The sequence below is a fragment of the Halichoeres trimaculatus genome, unplaced genomic scaffold (assembly GCF_033239565.1).
Source record: "Halichoeres trimaculatus isolate MK-OKI-2021-1 unplaced genomic scaffold, fHalTri1.1 fHalTri1_scaffold_24, whole genome shotgun sequence".
Classification (NCBI taxonomy): domain Eukaryota; kingdom Metazoa; phylum Chordata; class Actinopteri; order Labriformes; family Labridae; genus Halichoeres; species Halichoeres trimaculatus.
In genome coordinates this window covers 6,798,595-6,821,973 of record NW_027437202.1, presented here as the reverse complement: position 1 = coordinate 6,821,973, position 23,379 = coordinate 6,798,595, and the positions used below count along the sequence as shown (strand labels likewise).

The 23,379-nt window shown below is 44.3% G+C and overlaps 3 protein-coding genes across 8 annotated transcripts; 1 reads left to right on the top strand and 2 right to left on the bottom strand.

Annotated features, from left to right (window-relative positions):
* Nucleotides 1–71: 71 nt before the first annotated feature.
* atg13 (ATG13 autophagy related 13 homolog (S. cerevisiae)) lies at nucleotides 72–5,180 on the bottom strand. 4 transcript variants are annotated; one of them, XM_074664576.1, is made up of 18 exons: nucleotides 5,001–5,180; nucleotides 4,260–4,340; nucleotides 4,006–4,086; nucleotides 3,799–3,918; nucleotides 3,608–3,654; nucleotides 3,235–3,375; nucleotides 3,107–3,147; nucleotides 2,927–3,023; nucleotides 2,735–2,842; nucleotides 2,548–2,659; nucleotides 2,314–2,412; nucleotides 1,995–2,078; nucleotides 1,807–1,916; nucleotides 1,574–1,715; nucleotides 1,408–1,485; nucleotides 1,218–1,325; nucleotides 963–1,091; nucleotides 73–877 (listed from the first exon to the last, which is right to left on the bottom strand). In XM_074664576.1, the coding sequence occupies exons 2-18, from the start codon at nucleotides 4,326–4,328 to the stop codon at nucleotides 800–802; spliced, it is 1,644 nt and encodes a 547-aa protein (XP_074520677.1). In that variant the 5' UTR covers nucleotides 4,329–4,340; nucleotides 5,001–5,180; the 3' UTR covers nucleotides 73–799. The 4 variants fall into 4 exon arrangements, with proteins under 4 accessions (XP_074520679.1, XP_074520677.1, XP_074520680.1 ...); XM_074664577.1 differs by having other exon boundaries at nucleotides 75–877; nucleotides 2,548–2,641; nucleotides 5,001–5,179; XM_074664578.1 differs by lacking the exon at nucleotides 2,314–2,412 and having other exon boundaries at nucleotides 72–877.
* A 164-nt stretch (nucleotides 5,181–5,344) lies between these two features.
* harbi1 (harbinger transposase derived 1) lies at nucleotides 5,345–7,506 on the top strand. Its single transcript, XM_074664866.1, has 7 exons — nucleotides 5,345–5,426; nucleotides 5,954–6,119; nucleotides 6,194–6,396; nucleotides 6,476–6,563; nucleotides 6,642–6,855; nucleotides 6,949–7,124; nucleotides 7,222–7,506. Exons 2-7 carry the CDS (start codon nucleotides 5,955–5,957, stop codon nucleotides 7,420–7,422), a joined length of 1,047 nt encoding a protein of 348 aa, XP_074520967.1. The 5' UTR covers nucleotides 5,345–5,426; nucleotide 5,954; the 3' UTR covers nucleotides 7,423–7,506.
* A 1,512-nt stretch (nucleotides 7,507–9,018) lies between these two features.
* Nucleotides 9,019–23,110, bottom strand: creb3l1 (cAMP responsive element binding protein 3-like 1). 3 transcript variants are annotated; one of them, XM_074664864.1, is made up of 13 exons: nucleotides 22,709–23,110; nucleotides 16,904–17,042; nucleotides 16,420–16,506; nucleotides 13,784–13,938; nucleotides 13,626–13,707; nucleotides 13,339–13,541; nucleotides 13,109–13,255; nucleotides 12,960–13,018; nucleotides 11,895–11,963; nucleotides 10,062–10,164; nucleotides 9,829–9,967; nucleotides 9,587–9,746; nucleotides 9,019–9,498 (listed from the first exon to the last, which is right to left on the bottom strand). In XM_074664864.1, exons 1-13 carry the CDS (start codon nucleotides 22,814–22,816, stop codon nucleotides 9,462–9,464), a joined length of 1,488 nt encoding a protein of 495 aa, XP_074520965.1. In that variant the 5' UTR covers nucleotides 22,817–23,110; the 3' UTR covers nucleotides 9,019–9,461. The 3 variants fall into 3 exon arrangements, with proteins under 3 accessions (XP_074520965.1, XP_074520966.1, XP_074520964.1); XM_074664865.1 differs by having other exon boundaries at nucleotides 9,641–9,746; XM_074664863.1 differs by having other exon boundaries at nucleotides 13,339–13,707.
* Between the last annotated feature and the right edge of the window lie 269 nt (nucleotides 23,111–23,379).

The window sequence follows — 23,379 nt, the reverse complement described above, 5'->3', positions numbered from 1 at the left end:
AAATGAAATCAGACCCATCTCTAAAACCTTAGCTTTGATTCCCGAGTGGAGTGAGACAGAAGGATTGAACAGAGCAGCCATGCTTTATTTATCAGGACATTTAGACCAACAACAGCAAAAAACAAAGATTAAATTAAAGCTCTGAACCACAGTCCAACAGGTCACAGGGACTCAGACTGATGCAGCAGCTCTGCAGGAAACCTCTGGACTTTCTGCAGGACTCTGCTGCTTCAGCGTCAGCCCGCTGTGACGAACACACCACCTCCTGTCGTATTTAAGCGTGGACAAATGTTTCCTGTTCACACACACACACGCAGCTTTGATCCACTCCACATCAGGGCTCTGAAGTTTCACATCCCCCAGACCAGCTGGGAGATCTCTGGCATGAGTTTGAGTCAGTTTCCTTTGCAAGGCAGTGAAATCTACGTTTTAATGGACACAAGACTTGTCAGTTTGTAATCACAACACTCATATGGGACTGGATTTCACTTGTAGGCTAAATGAAATGGATCTCAAAGACCAGCTTGTGAAGACTTGTGCAGATAAGAGTTTCCTGCAGAGAGAAGCTACAGTTGATCTAACCAGGACTGATTCCCTGACTAAACATCCACATGTTGTGATTTTAATCTCTAACTGTGCCTGACAGATTCGTATTTACAGTGTCTAGGACGTCAGTGTGGTGAAGGTACCGGGCAGGAAGAAGAAGTGTCAGAAATGAGTGATTCACAGGACAAAAAACTACACTGTCTGATTCTCCCTTATGTTCTTATGTTTCCTCACATGGAGTCCAGCGCTCTGATTATTGGAGCATGTCCACAAAGGCGTCAAACTCGTCAATGTTTTTCTCATAGACGGCCAGTTTCTCCGGCAGGGAGTCCTGCAGAGAGAAGAGAGCGTAAGTCATCACTAAGAGGATGGAGATGTTATTTTTCTGTGTGGAGACGGAAAAGTGGAAGTGTTACCAGGTCGTCTGCCATGGACTGAGAGCTGATGTGCAGAGAGAGGCTCGCCAGCTGAGGAGGATTCTGAAACTCTCGATAAAAAGTTCCCAAATCCATCGGGAGCAAGTCGTCTTTAGAGAAGGCCGGACGCTGCACGGTGACACAGAAATAGATCTCAGCAAAGGTGTGTTGTTAAAAAATATCCTCAAACATTGAAGGTTTAACCCTTAAATCCTCCAAGATCTCCTGCAAACATCAGCCACAGAGAATACGTACAAAGTCGATCATGACGAAGTCGTCCTGCGGTCCTGATCCTTCTGAACCCTGAGAGTGGAGACTGGCCTGCAGAGGGGACGGGCAGGGAGGAGAGTCTGGAGGCTGCACCTGAACACACACACACAGAAAATGCTTACACACTTTTCACACGCAGACTTGTGCGAGTAGAGGGATTAAAATGTGAAGGTACCATGGGATCATTCTCCTCTGAGTCCAGGCCTCGAGGAGCAAACGCAGCAAACGGGAGATCCAGACTGGCAGCTGTTATCTACAACACACACACACACAGAAGAGAAGCACGTCTCAGTCTGCATGTTTCACATCACTTAGAGTGTTTTTCTCAGTTTCTGACGCACCTGTGTGCTGGGTTTGTTCACAAACGCTCCCACTTTCCTGGTGAAAGCGTTGAGGGTCTCCACAGGGTCGGAGGGAGAGACGCTCCTCCGCCCTTCATCCCTACGTGCGTCTCCGCTGTTCGACAGACCGTCATCATCCCCGCTGAGGAGAGAGGAGAGGGGAGGGGAGAAAGACGTCAGGTGGGATGAAAGTTAAGCCCTCATGCAACGCTGAAACCGAAGGAGAGAGTTACCTGCTGCCAGGTGTGTTCGGGGCGTGTTCTACAGTCAGATGAGCGTCTGCTCCATGAGGAGGCTGAGTAGGCACCAACACAACCCCGCCTTCTTTCCCAGGATGCATCACCTGAGGATACAGAGCAGAGTTACGCTACATGAACTGAAAATGTAAGAAAGTGTGAATCAAAATGAATCGTTTCGTTACCTGGTTAGGATTGGCTGCTGGGTGACACACTTCAGGAGCTCCGCCGAGAGCTGGAGGCTGGTATGATAACCTGGAAGCGATGAGCTGGAGAGGCACCGAGAGAAAGAGACAGATTTAAAGGCACAGTGGAGATAAACTGTAGCTGAATAAAAGTTAAAGGGAGCTACGAGGATTTAAGCTGGTTGGAATCAGAAGAGTCAGAAGTTTTTAAAAACAGGAGACGCTCACAGAAATGTTTCACACACCCCAAAGCAGAAGTTACATCAGTTTAAAGTGTCTCACACACAGTCACACTCTCACAGCATCAGCAGAGACTCACAGTGTGAGTGACAAGTCCAGGAGCCAAAGGAATCTGCAGACTGTCCAGGGGGAGGGGCTTAGACAGTTTAGAGGGCGAAGGGCTGAGCGTGCACACACACTGACATCATGCAAACACACACAGAAACAGTGAGAGGAGACGCACAGAGAGAAAAGAGAAAGCAAAATGAAAACAGAGAAGGAGTAACAGGATAAAGACAGAGATCATGAGGAGGAGTAAAGGTGTGTTTTTTACCTGAGAGGGGGGAGAGGTGGAGAAGGAGGTGGTGCAGACTTCCTGTGAGTCCTGAACCCCTGCGAACGCTCCTCCATCGTCCTCATCTGGGGCTCTGGGGACGCACAAACAGCTGTTTGAAGTGTGTGAAGCAGAGGAACTAAAGTACCTGAAACACCTGCTGCTCTGTGGAGGTGGGAACACCTACCTGTAGTTGCAGGGCTGTCCCATGTGTGCAGGTCGCTGGTTGCCACAGGGAGGATCCACAAAGTGATCCACGATGATGCCCATGATGGGAGCTGAGCGCTCAAACTGTCTGCAAGTGACAAAACATCCCCTCAGATTTAAATCTGGAGACTTGCATGTTTCAGGTGATGTGTGGCGGATGTGCGTGTGTTACCTGTTGGACATGAAGGCCAGATTAGTGCGGTAGGCGCAGGAGAGTGTGACTGTACCCACAGGTGTGCCGACGACGCCAACTCGCACCGTCTGGAAACCTTTAAAAACAAACATCAGCTGAAACAACTTGTCATTACAGATTTGACTTGTACAGTAAGAGAAGCCGTGTGTGCTGAATTACCTTCTCCAAGTCCGCTCAGCTGAACTTCCCCAAAGTAAATCCTGGAAAAGAGAGATGGTGTATACATGAAAAGGGTGTAACGGTTTGCATCTTCTCCCAGTTGCATGTGCTGCTGTCTGTGCATTTACCTGTATAATATGACATAGTCATGTCCCTGCTTTCTGGACAGTTTGTAGGCAGGTGTTACTCTAGTGATGGCGAGAAGAGACTTCAGAAGGACAGAGAGGCGGTTGTAGACCGTGTACGACACTTTGATGTCTTTATCACACCTGCAGCAGAGACAAGAGATCAACTCAGACAAAATATCCCAAATATTTGCAGCAGAGATTCAAAGAGCTCTGATCAGGTTTCATTTATCCGCAGGGTAGAAAGACAGCTCTGCTCAAGAAGGAAGGTTTTCACAGGCTGACTTCATTCCCAGTTTTAGAGCAGTAAAGGTTAACAGCAGATTTTAAAATGCAACCACAAAATGGCACCATATCTGTGTGCCTTTCCACTTACTTCTCATTCATCTCCAGGCACCACGTCTCCAGCTCCATGGAGTCCCCCTGCAAGAGGAAAGGGACAGAAAGAGCCGCAGTTATTCAAATATAAATGTGTATAAAGGAAGGTTTGTTTTCTAATAGAATGTGATGTCCATGAGCTGTTTGTAAACTTATAAATCATTGAAAGAAAGAAGAAGAAGTGTTGACCTCTGATGTCTTCAGGGAGATTTCCACACACATGGAGCGTCCGATGCCGGGGAGTTGGCCTGCCAGCGCCTTCTTGGCTTCATGAGTCACCTCTGGGATGTCTTTGATGGCCAAATTAAACTGGTGGAGGCATGAATAAAAAGATTAAGGGCAGGAAAATGTAGCGTCGGTCTTCTTTAAAGTTTCTGAAGGAGGAAACTTTTTTACCCAGTCAGAGCCCGTGGGCGAGGAGGACGAGTGAGTGCAGATCTTCTCTCCAAGACGAGCCTGTACGATCACCTGGACAGTCTGCACACAGGAAATATGACAAAAACATGAAACCAAGGACAAGACAGGAGTAACTACTGCTTTAGGAAATAATGGATAACAGATAGATGTGATAAGAGCAGAGGTAAACACAGCTGCAGGGACACTGTGTTCATTTTTATGCAGGTGAACAGAACAACATGCCGGTTTCTTACCTTCAAGGCAAAAAACTTTATGAACTTGTCCAGGTCTTTTTTATCCTGCGCACTCAGGCCACTGTCCATGTTGTCACGACCCTATAATTAAATATGTATTAGTCATAGCCGTAACATTGTGTCAAATATGTTGTTAAACAATATTGTCTGGATACTAATTGAGGTATTATTACAGCAGTGTAATGATTACAGTAGCAGCAAACTGAGCTTAATGAGCTCAGCTGTTAAATACTATAATAAGGAAAGGTGTTTCCTGTAGTGTTTGTTGTTATTGATGGTGCTGAAATGCTAAATCTGGACCAAAACAAGCTCCTTGTGGGCCTAGCATTATGCTATTTTAATAATAATTACTCATTTATAACTATGTAGAATAACCGCATAGTTTTCTGTAATATTAACAACAATAATACACTTATTATCAAAATTTTACCCTCTACAGGGTACATGTTGTGGTTACAGGCTAGCATGTGAGGCCTCCATATTGATATGAATGTACCCGAATAAAACGAGGAGTATAATAAGATACACCCACTGACAACCAGCCTACACAGTATAAAACAACATTAAGCAAAATATTACAGCACATTTTTGTAATTTTATCTCATATTTCTTAACATTTAATAGTAAATAAGGAGGGGCACAGTCACACGATATGTGACACAATAGCTATCTAGCATTAGCCTCAGGCTAGCTACGATAATACGACACACTTTGGTTTCAGAGTAAAACATTAAAACTCACATTAGCTGCTTCCTTTACAGCGTAGCTTCGATATAACTAATCTTATCTACACATAAACGACATTAAACGAACATTTAGTGGCTCATGCGGGTATTCACAACGTCAATGGCTGAGCTACTTTTCTGTTTATCTTCTCCATGTCGACGTGTTTGCACCAGAAACTGCGCAACAGCAGCAGCACTTTCGACGTGGTTGTTTTTGAGGTCCCACAAATAAAAAGTCAGATTAAAGCGAATAACTAAAAAAATAAATCATTAAAAAAAATAAAGTAAAATAGCAAGTGTCGAAAATATATCCCTACACAACATATCGCCTACTTTTTGTGTAGAGTTCGATGACCTTCTGTTGAATCTGCGCATGCGTGAAGCTAAATACATTTACCTAAGCCGTGTTTTTGTTGACAAATGCTGCACAAGTTCTGCAAAGGTAAGACTACCTTTCCTAAAGATTATCTTTAATTTTAGGAATCTGAAGTTATCATACAGAGATATTCAATAACGTGCATGAACAACCTTTACCTTTATGAAGAAATATGGCGTCTTGTTGGAGGGATAACTGCTAGTTAGCACGTTAGCTCGTATCCATGCAGTAATACAGCAGTTATGCACAGGGTGAGGTTGTTTTTAACATGTTTTCTGTGTTTGCGTTTGTAAAATAGTGCATAAAAAGAGGAATGGATTATACAGAAGTAGCTGCATTAGAAATACCATCAATAAGTTTAAATGTTGAGTGTTTTACAGGATTTCATGAATTATGTGTGCAGAGAAGCAAATTCTCACCATAACATCTTTCTGATAATACAGAAAAAACAGTATATCAGCGCTAAAAAGTTGTTTTTTGACTCAAACAAGCGACAGAAAACGTCAGAAGATTGAAAACTAAGCATAAGGTCTTTGAGTGATTGCCCGTTGAAGCTCTTAAAATGTGTCAAATATTGCAAATTTTCCCCACAGCATGGCGCTCTCTATAGCCATCTTAGACTGTGATCTCCTCCTCCATGGCCGAGGCCACAAGACCCTGGACCGCTTTGACCTCGACTCTGTCTCAGATCACTTCCTCCTCACACATTTTGGCTTCCCCCGACACTTCATCCTCTACCTGGTGGAGTTACTCAGAGAGGTGAGGATGAGCTGATCCACATTTTGAGTTCATCCTGAAAGAAATCTGTAAACATATTTCTGTGTGTGCTTCAGGCTCTGTGCAGACGAACCCAGAGGTCCAGAGCCATCAGTCCTGAGGTCCAGGTGTTAGCAGCTTTGGGTTTCTACACCTCGGGCTCCTTCCAGACGTCTATGGGAGACACGATCGGGATCAGCCAGGCGTCCATGTCCAGATGTGTGTCTAATGTGACCAAAGCTTTAGTGGAGAAATCGCCACAGTTCATAATGTTCAGCAGGTACAAAACTGTGCTGATCCTGTCCTGCATTCCTTAAAAAAGTGAAATAAATGCAGTAATTATTCTGCTTCTTGCACAGAGACCCTCCCAGCAGAGAGCAGGCTCTCCAGGAGTTTCAGAGGGTTGCAGGATTTCCAGGAGTTCTCGGCGTCCTCGACTGTGTCCAGGTTAATAAACCTCTTTTAACACGTCTGATTTCTTTATGCATTTAAATTCCTTCCTCATGCCGTCCCTTTTACCTCCAGGTGACTATTAAGGCTCCAAACAGCGAGGACTTCTCCTACGTGAACAAAAAGGGCTTCCACTCTGTGGGCTGTCAGCTGGTCTGTAACGCCCGAGGACTCTTACTCAGTGCAGAAACGTGGCCCGGCGGACTCAAAGACACAGAGATTCTGGAAAGATCTGCTCTCTTCAAACAGATGCAGGATGAGGAGGAGGAGGAGGAGGGCTGGCTGCTGGGTGAGATCTGGATTCCTGGATTCTCTATAAATAAATCTGTGACGTCTAAGAGAATCCAGACATGAAGGAGGAAGTGTGTTTTTTGTGTTGTAGGTGATCGTCGTTACCCTCTTAAGAAGTGGTTGATGACTCCAGTAGAGAATCCGGAGTCTCCTGCGGAGCTGAGGTTTAATCTGGCTCACACAGCCACTCATGAGATCGTGGACCGAACATTCAGAGCCATCCAGACCAGATTCAGGTGTTTGGATGGCAGTAAAGGATACTTACAGGTGCTTTATTCTGCTCTCCTCCCATGCTGTTGGTGTGTAAATCAGATATGATGTGTCTACATGTTTGTCTCACTTCCTTACCATCTATTTCCTGCAGTATTCTCCAGAGAAAAGCTCAGCCATCCTACTCGCCTGCTGCGTCCTTCACAACGCCTCCCTGCAGTCTGGATTAGACGCCTGGACTCTGGAGAGAACTGACCCTCTGGAGCAGCCTGAGAGCCTCGAACAGAGACCTGAAGACCGAGACGACCAGGCAGAGGATCTACGGAAACAGCTCATTCTCAAACACTTCAGCTGATCTGCAAAAACTGAATGAACTCTGATCTTAAAAAGTCCACAGACACAGAGAGTTGCTGATGCAGGTTTTTAATATTTTGCTTGTTTCTACTCTACGGACTAAACTACGATAACATAGTTATATATGGAGGAACATGCAAGACGCTATACAACAAACCAAGACAACAAGGAACAGGACACATTTTAAACAACTCCAAGAAAACGCTGGATCATTCTCAGAATAATAAAGCTTTACCCTGAAGTTTTACAGAAATCCAAACTGTGTGCAGCTGCTGTGTTATCAGGGTTTCTTCACAGGTGGAAAAAGTCACCCTTCCTCTTTCCGAATCCTCACCCAGAACCCGTTTTTTATTTATCGTCCCCTTTCCACGTAATCCACAGGTTAAAATCTCACAATACAAAAACAAAGGCCCTTATTTACAACAACTGCTCATGAAGTTGTCATTATTTATGTACAGTGGTGCATTCAGACGGTCTGAGAGGGATGGAGGTTTTTTCAAACCTGGGCCCTTTTTAAATCAATTTTTGGAGCAGTGGGTTTTAAAACAGGCTGCAAAACTAACCTAAGGGAATCTTTGTCTTTTTTTTTTTTAAGTTGTAAAAATTCTTTAACTGTAGATCATGTACAGCTTCTGGAAATGTATGGATCACAGTTTAATGAGGCCTCAAAGTAGGGCCCAGGTTTAAAAACACCAGAATCCCCCTTTAAAGTGGGAATGACGGGTTGCAGTCACATGAAGATGAAATCAAAATAAAACAGGAAATAAAAAAGTGAAAGAAATGATGACATATGTTTTAAGTTTTAAAGGCTGTAGGTGTGTATGATTTTTCTGACTCTGTGGTGAGGAATTGAAGGTGTCGATTCAAAAGCTAGTGGTGTTTTGTTTCCTGATTGGTTCATCAATATATACACACTTTCTACAAACAGGAATAAATACAACACACACTGCTGTCGCATGACACGTTTAGACACACAATGTTTGGCTTCTGTTTGATTTCTGTGACGTTTGGAGTTTTCTGATCTCTTCAAATCATAAAAAAGGAGAAACAAAGATGAGCGTGGGAGTTTTTCATGCGACAGCAGTCAAACAAACAAACACTGTATTACAGTTAAAGACACACACAGATAAAGCTTCACACCATCAAACAGCATGTAAACACACCATCATGTAAAACTTCATCATCCTAACACACGACACACACCTCCTCTTTTTTTGTGCATAAAATAAATATGCTCTTTTCTGATGCTCAGAATATATTATACGTCCTATTTTTCAGGTTTTTTGTAAACATTATTTAAAAAAATGAGACATTAAGATGATTTTAAAAACTTTTTTTTGTTGCATAAATTAAATATGCTCTTTTTTTGATGCTGAAAATATATTATATGTACAATTTATACTCCATTTAAAAAATACTTTTCTGTCACGTTTCCCAGCCTCTGTCAGGACCTCAGAGCAGCCCCTGTGTGAGATTTAACGCCTCTCACACGTAACGCGGCACAGTTTGGGTTTGAGAAGTTTAACGTCAGAGAAGAAGAATAAAATCAGGAAAGTTAAAACGAGCACCTGACGCGTCATGTTTCACCCAGATTGGTTTAAAGAAAGTAGAATATAAATACTTTATAGAAGCTTTGGGTGTATGTGTAAATGTGTGTGTGGGCTGCAGGTGTAAGGCCAGGTTGGTTTGATTTAAGGACGTGAAGGCACTTTGAAAATTCTTTCAGCTGATTTTCTGTCTGCTTCAATGCCTTCATTTCTTTCTTTTGGCAAAGTTTCCCCTGATAATTTAAAGATAACATTAATCATGAACTAACACTTTAAAGGATGAACATGTGATTCAAAACGTGGCCCCCTTAAAATCAAGTATATTCAGGTGTATCAGAGTCCGTTTAAGGTGAAAGGTGAAGCACTACGCGCAGGCTGCGGAGGAACAGAGGTGTAAACAAATGAGAATCTTGGTCCAGTTGGGTGTTGGTGTGAAACCTGTTGAGTTCAGGAGGTTATCCGGAGTCCTGGGAGGAGGAGGAGTCAGGCTGTGTCAGAAAATCTCTGAGACTGCTTCTGCTTTTGTTTCTCTGCAGAGAGAAGAAGAAGAGGAGGAAGTTGGTGAGTGAAAGCATACAAACTCTCTGAAGATAACAGGATGATCCGCTGATGTCTGACCTGTGCTCAGGTTTGGGCCCAGTTGTCTGGTTGCTGTGAGCGTCAGCTGTGTACCTGCTGATCTGGATGTGAGACAGAGTCTCAGCCTGTAGCCGCCCCTCCTCTAGGCTCTCCTCCAGGGGGGACTCTTCGTTGTAGAAGAGCAGGCTACGGGAGCGGACTGGAAACAAACAAACTGTGTTTAAAGAATGTTTTGGGTCTGTTAAGTTGATTATAACCAAAAATAATAACAGGTAACTCACCCTGGCTGGTGGTGTAGAGGTCCGCCGATGGAAGAGGAGCAGAGGAGGAGGACAAAGAGGAGGTTTCAGAGAGGAAGGAGAGAGGAGAGAGGCAAGGAGAGAAGGATCCCAACACCAGGACAAAACACAGCACCATCATCTGCAGAGAAACAAACGAAACACACATTAATAACCAACCAACCAACAGGAAGGAGAAGACAAACTCAGGATGGCGTGAGATAACTTTATCTCACCATGAGGCACGTCCCCGTTTGAGTCGAGGCCATTTTACACGAGCGAGGGACGACTTTCCCCGAAATCAATGACTGAAGCTTCTGAAGCTGCTGTAGGAGAGACCTGAAGGAGAAATCAGAGCGTCAAACTCCCACCACCTGATTACGTCCTGCTTTTTTGTTATCTTGGGTATTTTGAGTATTTTAAGTATATAATTTGGCCATTAAATTGTTAAATATGGCACTTTTATTATAAAATATATATTTTAAATATTCTTTAATATAGAATAATAATTAAATTTTCATATTGATTATTTTAACAATTTCATCATTTTTAAGATAATGACTCTTTAACCCACCCTCTGGCTTTGATTGACAGATCAACTCACTCTGATGTAATAAAAATTGACGTTTTTCTTTTTTTTTTTTTTTTTAAACCTGGGAAAATAAATTAAAAATTATTATTTTTTAAAAGTATGAAATTTTTAAAATAATAATTATGAAATATTTAATTATAATAATTTGGTATTAATTTTTTTTTTATCATAACGTTGCCTTGTTCCACAATTTAATATTTTTCTGTAATTTATCAAAATGGTATTTTTTTCAAAATGTTGTTTTTATTTATTTAATAATGAATTTTTTGAGGCTCCATAGCAGAGGAGCTGCAGAGAGGGTTTAGTACTTTATCTGGATCTGGAGAGCAGGGCCCTGATGGTTAAACCCTCAGCCACTGCAAGGACACACTCTCACCACTAGATGGAGACAGATCTGCCCTCCTCTCTGCAGACAATAAACCGGTCAGTCTGTGGCGTTGCTGTCGGCATCACGCAGCAGAAAAAAAACCACGAGCTGCCAGCTGTAATAAACTTTTTATGGGATGATTCTGACCAGCGTCACTCACGCAGCACTTTGAAGTCACACCGCAGTGATTTACTGCTAAAGCTGGAGCTGCTTTAAATAAACTCTACTCACAAAGGTCACGCTGGTTGACTGGGTGAATATTTCAATCCACAGAAAACAAGTGGAAAACTCACTCAGAGGAAAATGGGCTGTGATATTTAACTTTGTTGACCAAGTCACGCCAAAAAAGAGCTTTTTAAAGCGACAGAGGTTGAGATAGCGCTGATTGCTCTCACACAGGTCTGCAGAGAGGTACAAAAAAAGGGCGTGTAGAGGATGAAACTGCTGCCTGGAAACACAGTGACCACTAATAACGCATTTTGAAGAATTTCAGGAGCTTAAATTTAGCACACTTGTTTAAAAACCTGATTTCAAATGAGCACAATGTGTCTGTTTTATGTGAGAGGGAGCGTGCTGACTCATGTTCCCCAGTTTGTGCCAGCTCATTGTTCCCCTGTGTGGTGGTTTAACATATTCATCAGTGTGTGTGTGTGTGTGTGTGTGTGTGTGGGAAGGGAGTGGGCTGTCTTCATGATGAAAGCTTCTGTTAAATCGCAGCTTTAATGACAGACTGAGGCCGACTCAGACAGACAGACAGACCCCCTGTCCTCACACACACTCACACACACTGCAGATAAAAGCAGATTGGTTGCATATTGTTATAATAACAGAGCTGGATGAGTCTGCACGTTGCTCTTGAAGCAGAAAAATCTCAGTTCAGTCTCAAAAATCCCTCACAGGGCTGTAAATAACAGCACGTTTAACCTAAATCTGCTCACAACTAGAAAAAAGTCGCTGCATAAAACTTTACAGAGTGTTAATCTTCTGCTGTAATCTCGTCAAGCTGTAAACTCTGACATCATGTTGCTGTTTCTGGAGCTCAAAGAGAAACAGCTTGAATCTGTTCAGGAAGGCGACAGCCAGGCGGCGGCGGCGTGTTTCAGGCCTCACCTGTTGGCGGTCTCCAGGTTTTCGACCTTCCTCCACAGGTCCCCGTTTTCTGATGTGTAGTTATCCACCCTGAGACGCACAAACAGACACAAAGCCAGGTGTTTAATTACTCCTAAAATGAAGACACTCAGCGTTAATGTCAACACAAAGCTCTGCTGGATGACGTTTCCTCATCTCCGGCTAATCTCATTGATTTGTCTGAAATCCACATGGTGTTAATCTGGCCCCCTGCGTCTCTAGTTTCTCTGTGTTTGCTTTGAATGCAGCTTTTTCAGACCCTAGCCTTTGAGGAGCGTCATCCTGCTGTTTTCTGCACAGATAATCCTGTCGTCATGTCCGAAAAGGACACAAAGAGGAGACGACGAGAAGGAGGATTTATGTTTACACACCTTCTCTCAAAATGAGGATTAAAAAAATCTGGCATGAGGGCTTCATGCTGCTTTTGATCCCTCTTGTATAAACCCTCCTGGGTACCTTTCCTTTATTAATCCAGGCCTAAATTTTCCTCTCTCCTCCTCAGACTCGGACCCATGTGTTCAGCAGGTTGCTGGAGTCTCGCCATCGCGGCTAACATCCGGACTCACAGGGGAGGAAGATGAAATGATGAAACACACTCTCTGAGTGTTATGTGTTGCTCTAAATGCATCTGACCCCGAGACGACCTGTGAGTCTGCTTCCTCTTCCTCTCAGCATTTGATTTGAAGTGTTCACGCTTACATTCGAAGTCTATGAGGGTTTTGTGTTGAGTCTCTGAGGTGGAAACTGAGATAAAACCGTCTCCGGTGTAAGCTTTGAAGCTTTCAAAATAAAATTAAGGTCACACAACTATTCTGTGGCTCACCGCAGACTTTGAGCGCCTCTGTCAATATTTTCAGGAGTTTAAATCCGATTACAGCTCTGGATCAATTTGAGATTCTCAGTTTTGTCTATTCTGTTTCAAAAAATTTTAAATTTCTTCGACAGCAGCTGCTGTATCTCGAAAAAGAGACAGACAGATATGGAGTACACCCAACTGGAGTGGAAAAGGAACGTAGAAAAGGGGGACACATTTTTTCCTGGACGTACTTTTTCTCCAGACATTCCACATACTCTTTCTTCTTCCTCCGACTCTCTTGAGCTGAGATCTGGAAGGAAAGCAGAAAAATATCAGAAGGGTTCGGGGTTTTTTTTATCGCTCAGGCTGTGTGTGTGTTTAATCAGACAGACGTGTTAACCTTGTTTTTAATCTTCCGTCTGACTCTCTTCAGTGCCTTCTCTTCGCTCTTGGTGAGAGGGAGTTTGTTGGGGACCGGGTACCCCTCAGCGACCAGGGTCCTCTTCTCCTCCTCTGTCAGCATGAGGGGCCCTGAGCCCTGCAGCTTCTGCACAGACCAACACATTCACAGCCAGTTACAGCTTTTCTTTTCAGTGATGCATTAACTGTTTTTCTTAATCTGTCACTCACATGTGGCGCAGTGAGAAGAGGGGAGGAGGAGATGGCTGAAGAGGAGGAGGAGGACGAGGATGAAGAGGCACGGCCTCCTGGCCTCTGTTGTGGCTGAGGGGAGGACGGGAGCAGAGGAAGGTGAGGGGAGGAGGGAGGCAGGGAGCCGTCGCTGTCGCCGTGGTTACTGCTGGGAGGAGTGGGCGGGAGCTGGAGGGCATCGTCTGGAGGAGAGAGGGGAGGAGTCATTAAGGATCGTTTATGAAGAGAAAAGTCTCTTTTAAGTTTCAGACTGTGTGGGTGTGTACCGCTGGGCAGGCTGAGGTACTGTCCCATCTCTCTGGGCTCATCTTTGATGGTCTTTGGCTTCACATCCTCCTGACCTCGCTCCTGCAAGAACAAAACTTTTTAATTCACCCGTCAAAAACGTAAACAACATGTCCTGTTACACCTGATGGATGCATACCGTGTGTTTCCACGCCGACCCTCTGTGTGGTGGGGCGGGGCTTAATATGAGAGGTGGGCCCTCCAGAGGCTGGGGATCTAACCTTGGAGCTACATCGGGCTCTTCCTGTTTCACCAAGATGGCTGAAAGGTCCTGACTGAAGTTCCATTCAAATTCTAGAGAAAAAGACAAAAAAAAAATCACTTGACAATAATGTTTTTGATCCAATAAATTCTTTTTCTGCAGCTTTAAAACTCCAAAACAAACATGTTACACCCACTCTCAGATGTTGATAATAAAACATTCAATGAGCATGTTTCCCAGAATGCACTATGCTCCTTCTTTGCTGTAGGTCTTCCAATGGGAAGTAACTGGTAGCTTATAAATCACACGTTCAAAGAGCTTCCCCAAACATTTGAGCACTTCCTGACAAAGCTGGTTATTACAGACTGCTGGACGGCGGCGCTCTGGCAACTGTGGTGCATAATTTGTCTGTGTGTATCAACCCTGAAATAAAACCTGGGCTGAACCAGCAAATCAGCCCAACTTCAGGCATTAGACTCTGAAAATGATGTGAGTATCGGGACACGATGGGGGTGTTTGGCTTGAATAGCTTCCCAAAGATGATGCTGTTTAGTCTCCGGCTAAAGGGATTCGATGACCTCAGATGACCCACATCACATCAAACTAATCCAGGTTCAGTTTGTGAAACAAATCAAGAAGAAAAGGGGAAAAAACTTTGAGGAGAAAGTTGAAACACACTCATGGCTGTGACATAACTTTCCAGAGGAGGGGAAAACGTATCTCCAGGTAGGGAAGTGTTATCCAGCTTTCTTTCCATCATAAAGTCACCCAAATCTCCAGGACACACACTTTGATGTCTGTCACTACACACACACACACACTACCAGGCTCCTGTGGCGCGTGGAAAGAGAGTGGCAGCACTTTAACGAGACAGGAGCGAGCGTCGGTTTAATCACCTCAGAGTTGCCTGGCAACCAAGCCGGTTAAAACGCTCTGAAGTTTACGAGCTGTGGAGACTGGACGAAGTGTCTTTTTAATACACAAACAAAGCCTGCAGCCTCTCTCTGAAAGCTCACAGCATCATGATGATGATCTGATTGTTTTTGACATGTAGAATGATCAGCTGGAGTTAATTCGATCATAAATATGCACATGTGTTTTAAAGCATCCAGGGAGATTTTTACTCTGACAGGAAAGTCAGCGACTTCTGTATGAGTCACAGGCTCTCCTAACGAGGGGCCTGCTCGTTAAGGCTCCTGGCTCTCATTGGACCACCATTTCATAATAAAGCAGAGTCTTTTCCTCACCCTGTTTAACCAGCATGTTTGCTGTCGTCGTAAAAAGAATATCCTCTCCTGTTAGCTAACCAAAGCCAGCCCCCCATCACCCAGCCAAACACCTAATGACCACAGAGCTCCCGGCTGTCGAAGCGGGGCGCTAACAGAAGCGAGGTGGCTGCTGCGTTTGATCCCAGCGGGACGGGAGGAGCTTTAAAAACCTGTACATGGAGCAGCGCAGCGGGAGCGGCAGTAAAACACACAGCTTCAAGAAAAGAGCAGAGACCACAGGCTGAGCGGGGAAAAGCTGATCGAAACATCCGGCATGAAGGCTGTAAATCAAACTCTGAGCTCTCTGAAAATAGCTGGAGATGAGATTCTGACTCACACATTTTGAAAGATATTTATATTTTCCATCACTTTAATTCACCCTGGGAGTCGAAACTTTACAAGCTCAGGATGTTGATACCACCCAGGCTGATTATCAACCAAGTTCAGCAACTTTTCCTTCATGCATCAGCTTTTTATCCAAAGACCAGAAGTTGCTGCTTGTCACAAACTCATGCATGTTTTTTAATCAACCCAGACTTAAGCTGCAGCCGTTACAGCCACAGCCGACATGTTTGAACTGATTCTGGTTTTATCTCCCTCTGATTTATTCAGCCTGACTTATTTTAGCTCCTCTAAAGACCAAAGTATGATCTAAATAAATATCGTGGTTCAAAACAATCTACAGGCCAGACAGTTGTTTTTATATCTGAGCCAGACTTCTCTTTTTTTTCCAGTGTGGTATTTTGGCAAAACAGGTAATCTGATATTCAATCCAATAAAGAGGATTTTATTGGATTAGGCCCGAGGGAGCGAGACGAGAAGAAAGATAACCTGACAGAGGAGAGAAAGAGAGTTTCCGCTGGCCTCGGATAAAGCTGCAGACTCAAAACCATATGCTTGTCATAGTGTGTGAGTGTGTGTGTGTGTGTGTGTAAGAGAGTGTGTGTTAGGTGGGCAGGGCTTAGCTGGAGGAAAAACTGCACAGACTGGGAACCTGCTGCTCAGACAGCAGGATCCCCGGGACAAACGGAGAAGAGACAGACAGACGGACAGACACGAGAGGAGTCACTCAAAGTGTCAGGAAGAGGAGGGGCAAACGAAACCAGGGCGAATGAGATCAACGTTTATACAACCACGGGAGCAGACATCTCTGGGTGCATCCCACGCTTTAAAAAAATGTGATAGATAAGTTTGTTTTTCACTCACGCCCTGATAATGAAACAGAAATCATCACAATCTGGATTAAACCACTCAGGCTCGTGGAAATAAACCCAGAGGAGCTTGTTGAACGCTCCAACCACCTACCAGAGTCTTGGTCCATTTTGACGGACAGGGCCGGGCTCTGGGGGGCGGAGTCTTCGCTCAGGGAGTAGCTGTGCTCTGCTTGGATATCTGTGAGGTTAAAAATCACAACACATGTCAACCCATGATTCCTCTGTCCTTCCAGGGCTCTCGTGTCCAGCTCCTGAACTTTATGTTGGACACATTTCTACTGATGTATCCTGAGACATCACCTGGTCACATGTGCTTCCTGCTGTGTTTTTTACGGCTCTGGCAGCAGAAACCAACTCTAACTGAGGCAGCCAGGGCTGATGTCAGGTTTTCATGTTTTGGCTTTTTGAGTCAACCCAGTGAAAGGGTTTGAGTGAATCCAGCGGGTCATTTAACGGGACGATTAGACACAGAGTGGAAAAATTTGGTATTTTTGGGGCCAAACATCTTTAAGACAGCGGTCACACAGATTAACTTTAATCACCTGCTGAAGGTTTTAATCGTTACAGCGGCGTACCTGGGCTGCTCTCCATGTCAGTGTCCATGTGTAAAAGTGAAGGCCTGTCTGCCATAAGGGGGCGCTCTAATAGATGGTCGTCGAAGAAGCTGTTGAATAGCTCGCTGCTGAAGTCGTCCATCTGGTCTCCTGAGAAAGGCTGCAGAACATGAAGAGAAATGGTTAATTTATTCAGACGAAGAAGAAGAAGATGAAAAACAAACGTCTGCGCCTCGGAGCACAGACAGAGCATCGAGAGGCAGTCAATGGGGAAAAAGCTACGACAGATTAGTCTCCAGTCTGGATGAATGAGTCACCGATCTGAGAGAGATGATGATGTTCTGGAAGATTGGGACAGCATGGTGCTCTCATTCACTGCTTTACACACACACACACACACACACACACACACACACACACACACACACACACACACACACACACACACACACACACACACACACACACACACACACACACAAACACAGACGAAATGACTCATCCTTGTCTTGAGCAAACATGTACAAAGTGGTACAAATTAACGCACAGATTGTTTAGAAGCAGACAGCTCTCAACATCATCTGATCTCATTAAACGCAGAAATAAAACCTGACTTCCATGTTTCGTTCCTGGAAATGAACCTCAGTTCGCTGCCAGCAGTGTCCGAGCAGATTCAATCAGCTGGGGGATGATAAACATTCATATTTTTATTCAGGGGGATAAAAGCTGGCTCTGCAGTTTCTTCTCAGCTCTGAGGAGCGTTTTGGCTTCTTTTAGCTCATTGTTTTGGTTTCTCTGTCCCACAAACTTCTCAGGCAGAAGGAGTGAAACGCTGTGCTGCTCTGTAGAGACATAAGTGAAGGTTTTTTCTCTTTTGTTGCAGACATAAATCAGAGCTTCAGCATCTTCTGCCCTTTTCATGCATGAACAAAGAGTGGACACGTGCTAAAATGCCCTCATGGAAGCCAAAACACACACGTTAGTGGCTGCTTGGGAGACCTGATGCACTAAATTGTCCTGGGAGCCACAACCTGTGTCAAACTTGGATGCTAAACAAGTGCTAAGGTGCTTGCTTGTGGCCATAAGCACTGAAGTGTCCTGTTTGGAACTTAAACATGCTAAACTGTCTTTTTTGGGAGCCAAAATGTGCCGTAAAGTGCCCTCTTGGAAGCTTAAACATACACTTTATTGCCTGCTTGGGATCCCAAATGTGCTAAATTGCCCTGGGAGCCAAAACCTATGCCAAAGTGCCCTTTTGGATGCTAAACAAGTGCTGAAGCGCCCTGTTTGGAGCTAAAACATGCTAAACTGCCTTTTTGGGAGCCAAAATGTGACAGCTGAGTTGCCCAACTGCACACTTAAATACCTTTTTGGGAGTCAAAATGTGCATTAAAGTGCTCTCTTGAAATCCAAAACACACACTTCAGTGCTAGCTTAGGAGCCCAAACGTGCTAAATTGCCCTGGGAGCCAAAACATGTGCCAAAGTGCCCTCTTTGATGCTAAACAACCTCTGAAGTGTCCTGTTTGGAGCTAAAACATACTTAACTGCCGTTTTGGGAGCCAAAATGCGCTAAAGTGCCGGCATTGGAGCCAAAATGTGATATCTGAAGAGCCCAATTTCACGCTAATATACCTTTTTGGGATCCAAAATGTACAGTAAAGTGCCCTCTTGAAAACTAGAACACGCACTTTAGTGCTCCATTGAAAGCCACAATATGCTAAATAACCCTGGGAGAAAGAAATCTGCGCCAAATTTCTCATTTGGATGCTAAACAAGTGCCCTGTTTGGGGCTAAAACATACTACACTTCCTTCTTGGGAGTCAAAATGTGACAAGTGCCAGCTGAGGAGCCAAATTGCACACTAAAATACCTTTCCTAGGAGCCAAAATGTGCAGTAAAGTGCCCTCTTGGAAGCCAAAAAAGTTTGTCAAAATGCTAGCATGGGAACCCAAACACACTGAAGTGCCCTGAGAGTCAAAATGTGCGCTAAAGTGCCCTCTCAGGAGCCAAAATGTGGGTCAAAGTGACAGATTGGGAGCCAAAACGTGTGCTCATGTGCCAGCTTTCTAGGCAAACTACCAACCTGCCCGTCTAGCTGGGTAAAACATGCTAACCTGCCCTCTTTGGAGGCAAAAAAAGAGAAAGCGATGTTGGCTGACCGCTTTCCCTGAGCAGCACCTTCAAAGCGAGCACAGCGGTGATCATTTATTGTCTTAAATCTCTGAAGATGAATCAAACAAACAGTGAAAATCTGAACCAGCCTTCTCTGGAGTTAAGTAAGGTCACAGCGTGCTCCAGAAAGAAAGGACTGTCCAGATAAATTCATGTTCCTGAAAACAACAGGATGTTAAAACCATCCAGTGTCAGCTTCCCGACAGCATGCTGCTTGAAATGTTCTCACCCACAATCCTCTGACTATCCTGTGTAGTAGGGAGAAAAAGTGAGTATGGATGGAGTGAGCGTCTGTTTAAGAGGTCAGGTCTGTCTGTGGTGAAATTTAATGAAAGCATGTGGAGAAAGCAAACACACACACACACACACACACACAGACGGAGGGCAGACATGCAGATGGTGGGTAAAATAACACATGACACATGAAGAAGTGCTGATGCTGGGAAACTCTGCTGACCTGTGTTTGAGACACATTAACAGCCAGCTCGCTGAGGGCGGCTGAGAGGAGAAAGTTTGATTCTGCAGAAGCGAGTGAAACTCATTCATAAACAAAACACAGGAGGGAGACGCCGCTGACAGAGGAGCCTTGTTCTCCTGCTCTCCTGAGCTGGATGATGACACATATTCCCTTTAAATCGCCTGGACGCTGCCCCTTTAACTCCGAATTTAGGTCACAAAGCTGAAAAATAAACAGTAAAAGTTTCCCATACGAAGAAACAGGAGGAAGAGGAAGCACTTTGGCTAAAATTAACTCTAATAGCTGCATTGGAGCAACTGTGTGATGATTTTTCTGACAATCTGAGACCCTCCATCATTATTCAATCATTTGTCTTGCTCCAAACAAGCAGAGGAAGCCGTTATTGTTGTTATTAGCAGAGGAAGCTGGGAGAACATCTCAGCTTCAGGAACATCTGCAGTCAGAAGCGAAACAGACGCCTGGACCTCTCATTACCTGACCCGCTCTGCTGGGAAAAGAATCACATCAGGGAGGAAAGACTGTGTTAAAAAGCAGTTGACAGTTTTTACAGCTTATTTCAGAGGTGGTGTGTCATTAGGAGGGGCTGGGGGCTGGGATGGAGGAGGCAGACGCAGGGAGTCATTATAACGTCTGTAATTAACCCAGCTGAGTCTCAACATATCTCGTCTCAGGTGGAATGCACAGAAAATGGGAGCCAAGTTTAGTTTTTAACCCACGACCTCCTGCAGCTCACCAGTGGAAAGATTGTTCACGTCATGATAAGTGGGACCAGGAGGAGCCAGGCCGCAAACTGGGACGCTCTGTAAACGACTCAGGAGTCTGTTTAAATATCTGTGCACGTCAGAAAAACAAAGTAAATCATGCAGAAAGTTAAAACCAGATATGTTTTCAGGAGGTTTATCAACCGAAACAAGCTGCAGGAAATCATATCTTCTGAATAAGACATTAAAAGTCCATAAAGCAGCTCCTGACGGGGTGGTGATGGAGATTTTGCAGTGTACAGTTAACTAAAACTACAATTGTGAGACTCCTCAAACATGGTGTCATTACGCTCCGCTCCTGGCTGCCACAGATAAGAAAATGGCAGCGTTCTCTACTGTATTTGGCCCGGTGTGGCTACGTGCGGCTGCAGCGGTTTGGCAGCGTTTTGGCTTCACTTGAAGCAGCAGAAGCAGCAAGTGTGTGTGAGTGAATGAGACAGAGAAGCGAACTCGGTAAAACAGCAGAAGAAGGTTTTTTTTTTCCTCCCTTCGCTCACACATTGCTGCATGCCTGCTCACATTCCTTCTGGGAGTGCAGCGGCCAATCTGGAGCGAGCATGCAAATGAGAGGGGTGTGTGTGTTTGGAGCTGGAGTGCAGGGTCTGAACGGAGACGGGGAGGAAAGAAGTGATTTTATGAAGAAAAAGGAGGAGAAGAGAATAAAAGAGAAGGGATGGATGAAACTTTATGTGTTTCTCTGTGAGAATCTGTTTTTGCACAAACTGGAAAAGAGTCCTGCGACCAATCCAGAGCTCTCGCTGTCCTTATTTGACCTTATTTGTGCACGTGCATGGCACAAATTTCGACAGAACACTAAGTTAAGGATGCACAATGTGGAAGGAAAACAATAATTTAACTTTTTAGCATTTTAGCAGTTTGTGCACAGATGTGAAACTGGAAATAAGCATTAACTGATATGTGCATGTGTTTCCTGCTCTCCTCTGGCTGATTTAATCAATATTTTTCACATTAGCTCAGGATGAAACAACTGTCTTTAAAGCGAGACAGTCATCCACACCTCTTTATCATTTTGGTTTTAATGCCCTCAAACTTTACAGTCGTCTCAGTCTCATCACTCACAGACAGAGTGGGCAGAGTGGGCAGAGTGGGCAGCTGTGACTCATCATCAGCACCTGTCCACAAACTACAGACTCCACATTGGGCCTGTATGAGTGTGCCATCCTGCAGCGCAGCTAGCCACCCGTTCTTTCCCATGTCCTCAGCGGTACAGCCCAGCCTAGTGGCTTCACGGCAGAACGGACGTCTTTATTTAGCCCGGAGACGAGGGGGAGTTTAAACCACGAGCAGACTGCTGGGCTGACTCACAGACCAGAATAGAGATCTGCTCAAAAACCTGCACTTTAAAACAAACAAACAGAGAAAAAGACAGGACGACACAGGATGGAGACAGGGATGCAGAGGGATGTACTTCCTGATGCTGCTGCGGCCTCCACGGAGGGGCTCGGTGCAGCATGCATGGATGCACATGAGGGAGGGTTGGAGGATGCAGGTGAGGGGGAGTGTACGGTCACAAATCAGGGGCAGATGAACTGATGCATGCACAACACATAATCCCTGGTGATCCTGCAGAACTCGTGCACAGAAACAGAAACTTTGCAGGAAACACAAACTGTAAATTCATGAAATAACTCTTTGCATGAGAAGATACATTTAGCTGCTGCACAGGAGCAAGACGGCTTAAGTTGCTCCACTAGAAGCGATAAATAAAGGTAAACATGTATCTATGTAAAGTGTGAAAATAATGCATCATACAGACATCCTGTCAGGAGCTAGGGGTTTAAACCAAGCTGTTTTTCTAGATAAGGAAAGAATCCTTGACAATCTGTTTAGAATTTATCTCAAAGTGTTTTTTTGCTGATCAAAATCCAAAACAAAAATTTTGTAAACACAGAAGACTCAAAAATACAGGAAAAAAAATTTAGATTTCTGCTAGTAAATGAAGATTTCTATCATTTAATTGAATACAAATAGTAAGATAAGGGACATAAATAGAAGAAAAAGACTGTTGTGAGTGTCAGGTGTGCTGCTGAGGACTGAAACACCTGCCAGCTGAACACACACACCTTCAAAGTTAACCAGTAACTCTCCAGCTTGTGTCTGTCTCATATTTTGGCCTGCATGATTAAACACACTCACACTCACACACACAGACGCATGCATGCAGCAGGGTGCGAGCCCCGGATGTCAGTCAGGATCTATCAACAACACCGCCCTCCTGAGGTCCGGCTCCGGGCGGAACAGGCAAGAAAGGGTGCGTTTGATTTGATCCGGTGAATCAAACGCAAACTCGCAGCATAAATAAAAACAACACATTGATATTTCACAGATATGAATGCACTAACTGTGGGGTAATAAGACACGCCATGAGCTGAAAGCATGCGTGAAAACTCACCACGTTAGTGAGGAAATCTCCGTCGCTGAGTTCCTCCAGGTCCAACAGGTTGCTTCCTCCGGGCGGGTACAGTTTATCAGTGAAACTGTCTAAAATCGACTCCATCATGACTGTCAGTCGCTGCTTTTAACGCCAAGCTTCAAATCAACTCATCAAACCGGAGCGGATCCTTTCTAACGGCTGGCGCGTGCGGGTTAGAGATCCAGCTGTTAATTTCAACTCCTGTGCGTAACCGACGTAAACCCCCGCGTGATGACCCGCGTCCAGCTTCTTCTTCTTCTTCTTCTTCTTTTCCCCTCAAAGTTTGTAATTTAAAAATATTCACATCCTCCTGTCAGGGTTTCACGGAGACGCTGTTATCCATCCAGCTGTGTGCGTGCAGCTGAGCGTCTCTCCTCGCGTGCGCTGCTGTCGTCCCCACGCGCCAATGAATATGCAGTGAGACCACGCCCCTATGCTGCGGCTTATTGCGACCACGCCCACAAAACAGAAAATATTGTATTTTTTTCTTAACAAATAAGATGGATTTATTTACTTAAAAAAAAAAATAAAAAAAAAATTGATTTTTCAAATTCATAATTCAGAAAGAAAAAAAAAACACATTTTTGCTTTTATTTAATTAAAAACAAAATAATTTAGGATGTAAGAAATAATAATATCCGCCTGTTACC